The sequence below is a fragment of the Benincasa hispida genome, chromosome 1 (assembly GCF_027475165.1).
Source record: "Benincasa hispida cultivar pf3 chromosome 1, pf3_genome.v1.1, whole genome shotgun sequence".
In the NCBI taxonomy this organism is placed as follows: Eukaryota; Viridiplantae; Streptophyta; class Magnoliopsida; order Cucurbitales; family Cucurbitaceae; genus Benincasa; species Benincasa hispida.
The window spans coordinates 77561737-77575093 of NC_143478.1; the positions used below are offsets into that span (position 1 = coordinate 77561737).

The 13357-nt window shown below is 39.3% G+C and overlaps 1 protein-coding gene across 1 annotated transcript in view; it reads right to left on the minus strand.

Annotated features, from left to right (window-relative positions):
• Positions 1-9686, minus strand: part of LOC120072738 (Tetratricopeptide repeat (TPR)-like superfamily protein) — a 61644-nt gene extending 51958 nt beyond the window's left edge. Inside the window, exons 1-3 of the mRNA XM_090314300.1 lie at positions 9423-9686; positions 8453-8505; positions 1564-1609 (exon numbers count right to left, since the gene is read on the minus strand). Of these exons, the coding sequence (XP_090170426.1) occupies positions 1564-1609; positions 8453-8505; positions 9423-9521 (198 nt within the window). The 5' untranslated portion in view covers positions 9522-9686. The remainder of the gene's footprint in view (positions 1-1563; positions 1610-8452; positions 8506-9422) is intronic.
• Positions 9687-13357: the final 3671 nt, after the last annotated feature.

A 13357-nucleotide genomic window follows, 5' to 3' on the forward strand; every position in this document is an offset into this window, starting at 1 on the left:
TGAGCATATATGTTAATCATGCCCAACTTGTTACATAGATAATCTATACGTCTTCCATCCAATGCTTTCGTGAAGATATCTCCTAATTGTTCTCCAGTTTTCACATATCCTGTAGATATCAACCCTTGTTGAATTTTCTCACGTACAAAATGGCAATCAACTTCAATATGTTTAGTTCTTTCATGAAATACTGGATTAGACGCAATATGAAGTGCTGCTTGATTATCACATCACAACTTTGTCGGTGTGGTGATTTCAAATCCCAACTCAACAAGAAGTTCATATATCCAAATCAATTCACACGCAGATTATGTCATTGCTCTATATTCTGATTCTGCACTTGAACGTGACACCACATTTTGCTTCTTACTCTTCCAAGAAATCAAATTAGCACCAACAAAAACACAATACCCTGAATTTGATCTTTGGTTATTTGGATGACCTTTGAAGCTATTTGATTCAACCCCCTTATTAACTCTGTAATCATTTGTGCGCCCAATCAAAGCACTGCTAGAATCAGATCCAATTGCTTATTTGTGCTTTGTGTTCTTGAGTTCTCTTGTTAGGAGGCATCCTAACAAAATATATGGTCCGACATTTCACTTCTTTCGGCTAGAGCATTGTAAAATTGATTGGTGATTGATTCCCTTGACGGACTTAAGTTGGTGCTGCTTGATCATCCCTTCAAGTCTACAAAAGCTACCATTTGGTCTTTTCTAGTGAAGGCTGTCATTTGGAGGATGAGGGGCGAGAGGAATTTGAGGATCTTCTAGAGCAAAGAAAGCTCTCCGAAGGAAGTTTTAGATTCATCCCTTTTCTATGCTCTTTTATTGTGTAGGAACAAGGGACCTTTCAACAAATAGCTTAAACTTTCTCTCACATATTTGGAGAATTTTTGTGTAGTCCCATTGGATGGTACTTTCATTTTATCAATTAAATTTGTTTCCTATCCAAAAAAATTGTACTCCCAAGAAGGAAGGCAAAGTATATGGCTCTATCAGAAGCGGTTAAGAAGTCCCTATGGCTAAAGGGAATTCTGGAATAGCTATATGCAATTAGATGATGGCCAGAAGGATTTGAAAACCATTATAGCACTAAGATTTCCAAAGTTTAAGCAACCCTAACCCTTGTTCAACCAATCATTCCGCCAGCATCTTGCATTCACACCTCTATTTGACTTCATTCAGAGATGCAGTGTAGTAGTCGTAGATACGTTAGTTTTAGTGGGTTGGCGTAGATACATAGTCTTGGCGGGTTGCGTAGATACATCTAGTCATAGATAAAGGGGAATTTCCCTCTCAAACTTGTCTTTCAAATCCAAGTTCCTATAACATCTAGCTTTCTGCATCCATGAGACATCACTATCAATAAAAGCTCCAATTCTCCCTCGGTCACTTCCTCACCTCACCAAGGAAAGCATAGACTTGGGGGCTCCCCTGCTATCCAAGCCCACTCATAACTATCGTATGTACAGGAAAAATGAAAAATTACATAAGTCTATCAATTAAGAGATCAAAAAATTAACAAAAGAAAATGATTGAGAAACTTACAGGAAAATTAGTTACACTTACGTGTGGGTACAGTGCTAGATTGTTTTGGAATCGGTTTCCTACATCAGCAGTGAGTCCAAAGCAAAGGAAAACACAATATTAGCAAAGTCATCAAAACGTGAAACTCATTTGAGAAGATAATTTGGAAATGTAAAAACATAAAATTTGATCAGCTCTTATCCCCAATTCATTAGATTAGAGAACATTCGTACATGACAGAGCGTAAAATAAAACACCATACAGAGACTAGAGAGCATGTCAAATAAAAGGATAATGTCCAGTCTTGTGCGGTTATTAATCCAGCAACCCCTTTCTACTAGAGTGGATTCTTTCAATCAGTCGGTTTCTTTCCATTATAAAGGTGACAATATCACTAACTATCTAAGTGGCAAGAGGTATGCAATACATTCTTTCTTCTTTCTTCCTTTTTCTTTCCTTATTTTTGATGTATTAAAACAGCTCAATGAGGTTATCTGTTCTCCCAGATCCAATTGCTTAGACAAACAATCCCTTTCACATTTCCTTATTGATGAAATATAGAAGAGAAAAGGAGAAAAGCGAGAACAACACACAGCTTACGTGGAAATCCTAGAACAGGGAGAAAAACCACGATATAGATCTTTTTCTTATTATTGAATTGATACACTGAATACAAGGGAACAGAGCGAATAAATAGACAGTAGGGAGCCCTAGGGATGAAGACAATTACTTAAATGCCTCTAGGTTAAAAATCCTACTTTCAACACTCCCCCTCAAGTTGGGGGCATAAATATCAATAAGGCCCAACTTGCTGATACAATAATCAAAACTTGGTCTAAGTAACCCCTTGGTGAGCACATCTACCACTTGTTGATTTGAGGAATATAGGGAATGCAAATGCTTCCACTATCCTGTCTCTCTTTGATGAAGTATATGTCAATTTCTATACGTTTGGTTCTGTCATGTTGGACTGGATTGTTTGCGATACGTATTGCTGTTTTATTATCACAAAACAATTTCATTGGAACACTATCTTGGTGAAGATCAAACAACACCTTCTTCAGCCAGATTTCTTCACAAATCCCTAAGCTCATGGCCCTGTATTCAGCCTCAGCAGTACTCCTGGCAACAACCCCCTGTTTCTTATTTCGCCAGGTGACTAGATTACCCTAGAAAAAGGTGCAGTACCCAGACGTCGACTTTCTATCAACAACAAAGTCTGCCCAGTCAGAGTCGATATACGCTTCGATAGACCTTTTATCGGACTTTCTGAACATCAAGCCCTTACCAAGAGTCCCCTTCAAGTACCGAAGGATACGTTCAACAGCAGTCATATGTTCCTCATAGGGAGCCTGCATAAACTAACTTACAACGCTCACTGCATATGAAATATCGGGTCTTGTGTGGGATATGTAGATCAACTTCCCAACCAACCGCTGATACTTTTCCTTGTTAACAGGAATTTTGTTATTTGTATCACCAAGCTTTGCATTATACTCCACGAGTGTGTCAACTGATTTACAACCAGTCAACCAGTCATGCATGTTTCTTTGAGTAAGTTCAGTGTATATTTCCGTTGCGACACTGAAATGTCTTCTCTTGAGCGAGCCACTTCCATTCCGAGGAAGTATCTCAGCTTATCGAGGTCTTTGATCTCAAACTCTTCGGCCATTTTTGTTTTAAGCCTCATAATTTCAACCTCATCCAGACAGAACAATATCGTCAACATACACTATGAGGACTACAATCTTCCCTGAGCCTGACTTTTTCGTAAACAGAGTGTGATCTGAGTGTCCTTGTTTATATCCCTGTGCTTTAATAAAGGTGGTGAATCTATCAAACCAGGCCCTTGGAGATTGTTTTAACCCGTATAAAAACTTCCTCAGTCTGCATACCCTACGTTTGAACTGACTCTCGAACCCAGGGGGAGATTCATGTAGTCTTTCTCTTCAAGTTCCTCATTCAAGAATGCATTCTTAACATCTAACTGGTGAAGCAGCCAATCTTTATTCACAGCAATAGACAACAACACCCGAATAGTGTTGAGCTTGGCCACGGGAGAGAATGTTTCAGAGTAATCTATTCCGAAGGTCTGAGTAAAGCCTTTCGTAACAAGTCTGGCCTTATATCGGTCAATCGTCCCATCCGACTTGTACTTTACGAAGAACACCCATTTGCATCCAACCGTCCTGTGTCCTTCAGGAAAAACCACCTATTCCCAAGTTCCATTTTTCTCAAGAGCCCTCATTTCTTCCATAACAGCAAATCTCCATTTAGGACTCTCCATTGCTACACGTATGCTGCTCGGGACCATGACAGTGTCCAAGCTGGTAGTGAGAGCTTTAAACTCGGGTGACAGATTACTATATGTCATGTAGCTGTGCATAGAATACTTCGTGCATGAACGAGTACCTTTCCTTAGGACTATAGGAAGGTCGAGAGAGGCATCACGATTTTCCAACTCTCCAGGTTTCTCGCCATGATTGGTCATCTGCATATCAGGGATTTCAGCGATATCCTCCACATCATCACCAACTGTTCTAGTATCATTACCATTTGCTGGCATATTTTCCCTACTTCTATCATTCTCAGCTGTCTCCTTATCTGTCACACTTTCGGTATTGCCACTTCCTTCGTCCTTATCCTCTCTACATTTGTCAGTCTCCGTACACATATCAACATCATTAGTTTCAGGAATACACGTACCTGGACTTGATGCAGGGTCTGACTCATGGACCAAAGCCAACGGTTCAACAGGTGGCACTGCTTCCTTTCTAAGATTCTTCCTACAATAGGTTATCTACAGAATCTGGTTGGTAGGAAGGACCGGTAAGACATTTTTAGAGCTGGGATGAGGAATAGGGGCTGATTCAAAGGGAACAACATAGGAGGACCAGTTAGTCTCTTCATTCAGGCTCTCCCCCTGAAGAAGACTAATGGGAAAGAAAGGCTGATCCTCGAGGAAGGTAATGTACATGGAGACGAAATACCTATGAGAAGACGGATGGTAGCACTTATACCCACATTGGTGAAGAGGTACCCCAACAAAGATACATTTCTGAGCACGTGGAGTGAATTTTGTGCAATTTAGGCCATGGGAATGAACAAAAGCAATGCAGCCGAAAACTCGGAGGGAAACGTCGGAGATTAAGCGAGTGGTCGGATAAGATTCTTTGAATAGATCCAAGGGATTATGAAAGTTAAGGACACGAGAGGGCATGCGGTTAATGAGGTGGGCGGCAGTAAGAATGGCATCCCCCCACAGATAGAAAGGAAGAGTGGCAGACAATATTAAGGACCGGGCGACTTCCACCAGATGACGATTTTTATGCTTGGCTACTCCATTCTGTTGGAGGTATAGGCACACAAGCTTTGGTAGACAATCCCCTTAGACACAAGGAAGTCTCAGAAAGAGGTGTTAAAAGAACTCTCACCCATTATCACTTCTCAAAATTCCAATCTTTGCATTGAATTGAGTTTCAACAGTTGTATAGAATTGTTGGAAGACGGATGACACCTCAGACTTATCCGTGAGTAAGAAGACCCAAGTAAGGCGAGTGTGGTCGTCTATAAAGGTGACAAACCAACGTTTGCCAGTGGAGGTGGTAGTTGGTGAGAGGCCCCAGACATCACTATGAATTAGAGTGAAGGGACTGGAACGCTTATAAGATTGAGAATGAAAAGGAACACGACTTTGTTTGATACGAATACACACATCACAATTCAAATAGGCTATATTAACATTGCGAAATAAATGCGGAAACAAATACTTCATATATTGAAAATTTGGATGTCCTAAACGAAAATGCCATAACATAAAGTCATTCTCGGAAGTAGAAAATTTTAAATACATAAAACCAGTTCTATGATCATCCCTAAAAGAAGTGTCGTCAGAAACGAAGTAGAGCCCCCTATCATGTCGGGCAGTGCCAATCGTCATCCCCGACTTCAAATCTTGAAACAAAACAGAGTCTGGTGAGAAAATCGCCTTGCAATTTAGATCCCTCGTAATTTTACTGACAGATAAAAGGTTATATGAGATCTTAGGCACATGCAGAGTATCACGCAGTACTAAACCGTCAAACAGGGAGGTATAGCCTTTCCTTGCAACCGGGGCAAAGGACCCGTCTGCAATTCTAATACGTTCATTCCCCACACTCGGACAATATGAAATAAACAGATCTAAAGAATTGGTAAGATGATCTGTGGCCCCTGAATCTACAATCTAGGGTTTCTTGTCATTAATGCTAATAAGGCCAAAGGAGGGAAATGTACCTGATTGTGCAATAGCACTCACCTCGACCGCACTCAAATTGTTCTTGTTGTCACTAAGGATTGATGTTGTGTATTTTCATTAACTGAGTCACTTACGAGAGCACGACCAGTGTTTGATTTGTCACGAGACTGTCGTCGCCTGCTATTCGGGGGCCTCCCGTGCAACTTCCAGCACTAATCCTTTGTATGACATGGCTTCTTACAATGCTCACAAACAGGAGGGGGGGTTTTATCACCATCGGCACTAGGCGACTTTGTAACAAAAGTCGTTGTATCAGTTGAAGCAGTAACAGGGTTATTCATGGCATACGACCTATCCTCTTCCAGTTGTATCTCGGAGCAAACTTCTCTAAAAGAGGGGGTAGGTCGTTGGCCCAATATGCGACTTCGAACACTATCAAATTTGGAGTTCAATCCTGCTAGGAAAACATACACGCAGTCAGCTTCTTCAAGTTTCAAGTATTAAGCCCCATCTTGCACACAATTCCAGATAATCTCTCGAAATAGGTCAATCTCTTGCCAAAACAATGACAGTTTATTAAAATAGGATGTGACATCCATGGTCCCTTGTTTGCACTCATAGACTTGCTTGTGTAGTGTGTATAGCCGAAATGCATTATGTCGCTTTGAGTACATATCCCGTGTTGCCTCCCAAATATCTTTGGCAGTTGTAGCATACAGTAACGGTCTGTCAATCTATGGTTCCATACTATTAATGAGGACAAAACGTAATAGCGAAGCTTCCCCTTTCCAAATCCGTTCTTGAGGATCACCTGGAATAGGCTTCGGAATTTCTCCTGTCAAGTACCCTAATTTGTGTCGTCCCTCTAAGGCCATTCTGACCGATTGGGACCAAGAGAAATAATTTTGGCCATTTAATTTTTCTCCCACGAGGAATCCTGCAAAATTTCCCATTAAGCCAGATAAATAAGTTGCATTGGGCAAAATAGAGAACGAATTTACCAGATTCTCCATGTTGACTGGTTGAATTGGTTGAGGGTTCGTGCCAAGAGCTATTTCCAAGTCTGAAATTTGCTATTGGAGGTACGCCAACCATCGTCGAACATCATCAAGGCGTTGGGCCGAGCCACCATGATTGGGCGCAGCTGAAAAGGACGCAGCCATTGACGGCTGGACAGGAACAAAACCAGCCGTGAGGGTTGGACTCGAGCTGCAGGCTAGGTTGATCACGAACGAAGGCTGCAGGTGATCGTCGACTCGGCTCGGCGCACGAGGAGGCAGCGGCTGGACTAGGACTAGATTGATCAGGCTGGGTGCGATCGGCATGAGCAGCGCGAACGGCGCAGAAGAGAGACTCGACAGCAACCCACCGGCGCGATCGGAAGTCCCTCACTGTCGAACGGCACTCCCGCCTGCAGTGATCCACCGGCTCGACTGGGTGCGATCGCCCTTCTCTAATTGTCGAACGCGGCTCCAGTCTGGACTGAAGCGGCCGGCTCTCCCTCGCGTAGCGGTCGGAACACCTCGACTGGGCTGAATCGTTCCTCCATCGACGGCGGCTAGAGGGCAGCAGTGGCTAGAATCAGCTGTGGTAGGGTGGCTTGGAGGTATTCCTTCACAGCCACTTGCATAGCTGCTTTGATGTCAACGCTTGGAACTCCGTCGGTTCCCATGGAGGCTGTTGAAGAAGTCCGTGGTTGATTCTCGTCGATGATGGCTAGGGTTTCATCGCCATGCACTGATACCATGATGAAATATAGAAGAGAAAAGGAGAAAAGCGAGAACAACACACAACTTACGTGGAAACCCTAGAACAGGGAGAAAAATCACGATATAGATCTTTTTCTTATTATTGAATTGATGCACTAAATACAAGGGAACAGAGCAAATAAATAGACAGTAGGGAGCTAAGGGATGAAGACAATTACTTAAATGCCCCTAGGTTAAAAATCCTACTTTCAACACTTATTACACACAATCCTTTGTAATTGGTGAAGGATATTTTCTTTATTTATACATTCAATATGTTCTTGAATACCTTCTTTTAAAGGCCTTTCACTTCATTTGTAGTCGATCTTTACCCATACAGAGGGGTTCAAGTTTAGGGATCTTGTGTCTTCAAGTCGGTGATCTTGCATCTTCGGACATTTAGTTGGAGCTACTCCTTTTCTTTCAATAGGTCAATGGTGGATGGCTTTCTATGAACCAAAAATAAGAAAAAAGTGTTCTTTCTTAAGGTAAAGATTTGGAAAGAAAGTTGAAGTGTGAAGGGAAAAGAAAGACTGCTTGGTTATGCTCTTCATTTCTTGAAGGTTCTTGTAGCGTGTTAGCAACTCTAAAAGGTTGATGATTTAAGAAAGAAAATAATTTCAGTTGGTGTAGAAGTAGTAAAACTGTAGAAGAGAAGATAATGCAGGATTAGCATCAATGGCAGAGTAAAATTTGTTCCAGAAAAGTAGAAAAATCTGTTGACTATTGGAAATGTCGAAAGAATGTCTGAGAACAGTGTAGCAATGGAGACACGCGAAAAAATAAAAAATAAGAAGTGTTTGAAATGCACTGAGAACGGTAGAAAGCCTCAACAGTGTGCAATAACTGAAAATAGTCAACAAGCAGCATAGAACAAAGTTTCAAACACGATAAACGACAAAATCAAATTTTCAGAAAACTGAACTGACTTGGAATACCTTGGTTGGTACACCCTACCCTTCTGGTTGCCCGAGTTGCCGGCTTTGTCGGCCTAAGTGTAAAATAACAAAACGAGTTAATGATGCCTCAATTGAAGGATTAAACAAATGATTGAATTGCAAATTAATAAAATCTATTAAAAGAGAGGAGGGAGGAATTCAACCATATTGCTATAAAATAGCAGATCATAGCTACAGCTCAGTTAACAATTTGAAGTCACGGGAGAAGGATTTTGACACAACTATAGAATTGCATACGGGGACGTGGGTGGACTAGAGACGGACTGCCTAGTCCGTATAGCAGGCAGAACAGCCACAAAGCAAAATCAAAATATTTGCTTGCAGTGGCCTATAGAACCAGCCTAACACAGATCCTACGAGAAACAGTCGGAGGAACAAGTAATGAAGAAGGAAAAATCAATAACACAAACAAAGAAATATTGAACAAAGCTATAGGAAGGATTGACACTTAGACTTTATGCACAGAACCTCAACTTTTGTCCTTTGTTTAAATTGGTGTGTGTGTATCAACTACTCTAATGGAAAGAATCTTAACTAACTGTTGTATTTGTGCTTTTTGCTTCCAAAGTGTGGGGTTGTGCATTGGAGAGTTGAGGTATTTTTATTGCTCTAGATTAGAAACTTCTTTTGAAAAGAAAATTTCTATACACAACAATTATAGCTTTATAATAGAACTATAAACTTATACTAGAATTACAATAACCAATTCACTATATACTCATATAAATAATTCGACTTATTATTCTACTAAACCATGCATGATTATGTATGTACAATAGTCAAGCTAAGCTTCGAATCGAATATCTAGGTGTGCCGCCAACGGGGACAAGGATACCATGATACTTTGCCATTAACAGGGAAAATGAATGTAATCATGTCCAACTTGCAGTAAATTTTCAAGATACGAAACCATTGTAACTAAAAATGCATCATAAACATGTATACGTACTTTATTGTCTTCCTTGTTTCCAAAACCACGGCGAGGGTTAGAGTCGGAGCGGCTCTGCATTAGAAGAATTGGGAATCGAGGAGTCACCGTTGCCAACATTTTGCGGTCAATCAACAGCAGAAACGGGCGGAGTGAGAATCAGAAAAGGGGGGATTGTGAGGTAATGTACTAAATAAATGAAAAGGGTGTCAGGCTAAATTTGTCAAAGGATAGAATCTGTCCCAATTTTTTCTCCTCCGCGTTAGCTGTTAAATTCATAAGCGATACAAATAATATGAGTAACCTCTTCCTCAAACTTATTAGGGCCTTTTGATGATGTAAAATACCAATTTTACCTCCAATTTAAAAAAGTCCACAAACCACCTTCAACAATTGTTTCAACTCTTCATTCAATACATATTTAATGCAATACTATCTACCAACATATTTATTCTCACCTAATATTGGAAATTTTCATAAAATAACCCAAAAAAACATTTTTATAGATGATCTCCTTCTAAAAACTTATCTATGATAGACATTTCGCCCTTGTGAAATACCAATTTTACCCAAATTTAAAAAACTCTTCAAACCTTGCTACAAAACATTGTTCACCCCATTTTTTCGCTTACATCTCCTTTTACTGTGCAATTTTGGCTCTCGTTTTCTCTCGTTTTTGCTCTGATGCCTGACTTGTCGTCTTTCATCTTCTTCCGAGTGTTTGGCCACATTTTGGCCGGTTGTTTGTACACATTTTCTACCGTCGTTGATCTCTGAAAGGTATGTGACTATTCTCCTTGAATGGATGTTGATAATCGTTTAGTATTCTCGTCGATCGTTTAGGGTTCACAAAGGGTTTGTGCCTACCATTTGTTAAACGATCTCTCAGCTTTTGTTAAATTATCAAGATCGCTTAGATAATCCTAGGCGAGCATTTAGTATTCTTTAAACAATCGATTAGAGAAACGTGAACGATAGTTTAGAAAAAAAAATGTGTGATTGTTTAGTGATGTTTACGTGATAGTTTAGATATTTATAATGTGATTGTTTAGTTGTTTGTTACACGATTGTTTACGTATTTGTAATGCGATCGTTTAGTTGTTTGTTATGCGATCATTTAGGTATTTATAATGTGATCGTTTAGTTGTTTATTACACGATTCTATAAGTATTTGTAATGCGATCATTTAGTTGTTTGTTACGTAATTGTTTAGGTATTTATAATACGATCATTTAGTTGTTTGTTACGCAATCGTTTAGTTGTTTGTTATCCGATCATTTTGTTTTATATTATTCGATCGTTTAGTTATTTGTTATGCAATGGTTAGTTTTTATTATGTGATCATTTACTTATTGTGGTAATGTATGTGTTTGTTACAGGTTGCTAAGATGGTCGTCATTGCTGAGATATTTTTCTGCTATAGTTTCTTGCCAAGTCCACAAAACTACATCCGTTATTAATAATAAGTTGACAGAAGAGCATATGAGAATGTTTAGGACAACAGCTTTTGGTCCATTGTTGGATGTAGATCTTGTATGTAATGGGCAACTTTTTCACCATTTTCTGTTGAAGGAGGTAACAAATGCGAACCCAGACGTTATATCATTTAACATATTGGGTAAGAAGATAACTTTCTCCCAAGACGATTTTAATCTGATAACTGGGTTATGCCGACCAAGGAAATTGTAGAAAGAGAAACAAGTGATGAGAGACTGCAACAACTCATTTTTGGACCAAAGGACCCAAGTGATAATCATAGTTCTTATAAGGACGTGGAAAATGCGTTCAAGAAGTTCACTTTTACAAACGATGAAAATGTCGTGAATGTTGCATTGGCATTATACATTGTAACAATGATAATTGGAAAAGACAAGAAAACCCAATTTGATGTGAAGACATTTGGGATTGTTGATGACCCTGAAGTCTTTAGACATTATGATTGGTCGTCTGTCTTTTTCAAACATATCTTCAATAGCATGAAAACTATCATGCGTGGGAAGAAGGAGGCACATGAGACAAAGAAAGCAAAAAATGTTCATCATGCCTCATATTATTGTATAAAGAGATTTGCTCCTGCATTCTAGGTACGTACTTTCGTTTCCATTTCACTTTAATCTGTGTGTTAATACTATATATGTAACAAGGGCTCCTATATTATATGTTTGGGAAATTTTATCCACATCAAGTAAGTTCATAACCACCAAAGTTAGCAAGGTTGCAATTCCTAGAATTCTTAGATGGACTTATTCTCGTACTCCATCTTATAAATCATTGGGTAAGATTGTGCTTCAGCTCAAAAAAGTAAGCAACCGATCGCTTAATAATTATTGGCATCTATTATAGTTTCATGCATTCTGACTTATTCATTTTCTTAGGTACAGACTATTGTTTTGACGAGACTTGTACTGAGTGCATAGAAGATAAGGTACAAGGAGGACTGGTTGGAAGGAAGAAGGATTAAGGAGGTGATCCATGATGTCGAAGGAAGAAGGATTGAGGAGGTTGAAAGGTATGATCACTCTCTTGATACCTATGAGTCATTCGAGAGGCATGATGGGTTGGATCAGCATGTTAGAGAGTAAGAAAACCCTCCATCCAATGCCATGTTGGTGAACAAGAGAAAAATGTAACTAAACATCGTGCCATAGAGCCCAAATCATGTAGGTCGGTTCAAACTAACCAGGAAAAGGGTAAGAAGAGACTGGATGAATCGTCAAATATGCAACATAAGTCCTCCAAACATCATCATTCTAAATCATACAAAGTTCTTAGGGAGGAAATTAAATAAGTTCGAAATGGCAAACCTAACTATCATGGTCCGTCAAATGGGTGATACCTTTACTATCCAGCATCATCTGATAGGCCACAACTAAACGAAATTAAGCTGCTAGTCCAACATCTATATGAGGTATGTATGCATATAATCCCAAACAATCATTTGGATAATCTTGAACAATCGTATAGATAATCCTAAATGATCGTTTGGATATCCTGAATGATTGTTTGGAATCCTAAACAATTGTTTAGGATTCTCCAAACGATCGTTGAGGATAATCCAAACGATCGTCTAGAAAATCTTAAACGATCGTGTAGAAAATCTTAAACGATCACGTAGAAAATATTAAATGATTACATATAATATCTTAAACAATCGTGTAGAATATCTTCCTTACTTGTATGTTTTGTGTGATTTACTCAGGATAACAATAAATGGACTCGTGACAGTAATAATAATGATGGCAATGATGATGGTGGTGGTAATAATGAATGGATTCAAAATTATGGTAATAATAATAATAATGAAGCGATGAGCAGTCCAAATGTATCAGCGATCAATGCGTGGTTGTTGAACATAATATGACGAAAGAAAAAATCGATGAAAGACTTGAACTCCTCATACAATCATTTAATCTTAGGAGCCACTTCAACGTTATGGAGAGTACAACTCAAAAGGAAGCCATTAAAATGAAGGTATGGTCGTTGTATGAATTGATCATCTTAACATTGAAATCATGGTAAGACCATTATTTTCTGACTGATTTACAATTTAAATGTAGGAAAAAAATGACCTCCCCGAGCACCAAAAAAGGAAGAAACCGACCAATTTTTCACCGAGCGCCAACATTGGCTCATGTTTGCCATTGGTTTAGAATCGTGCATCGTCTATGTATTTGACTCAATGTCTAACTACATAGGTAGTGATATACTTGATGGTTATCTTCAGCTGGTGGCCATATCAATACCTTCGATGTTGATTTCCGTCGGATATGACAGGTGACATAGAAAGTTCAAGTATGGGCCATAAGGAGTGAAGAGATCGAAGACGACTCTTCAACAAAAAAAGTCTCTTGACTGTGGCATTTTATGTGCCAAGTTTATAGAATATCTTGTAACGGGTACAGATAAGGATAGCTTAGAACAGAACAATATGAAATTGTTTAGGAAACAATACGTTG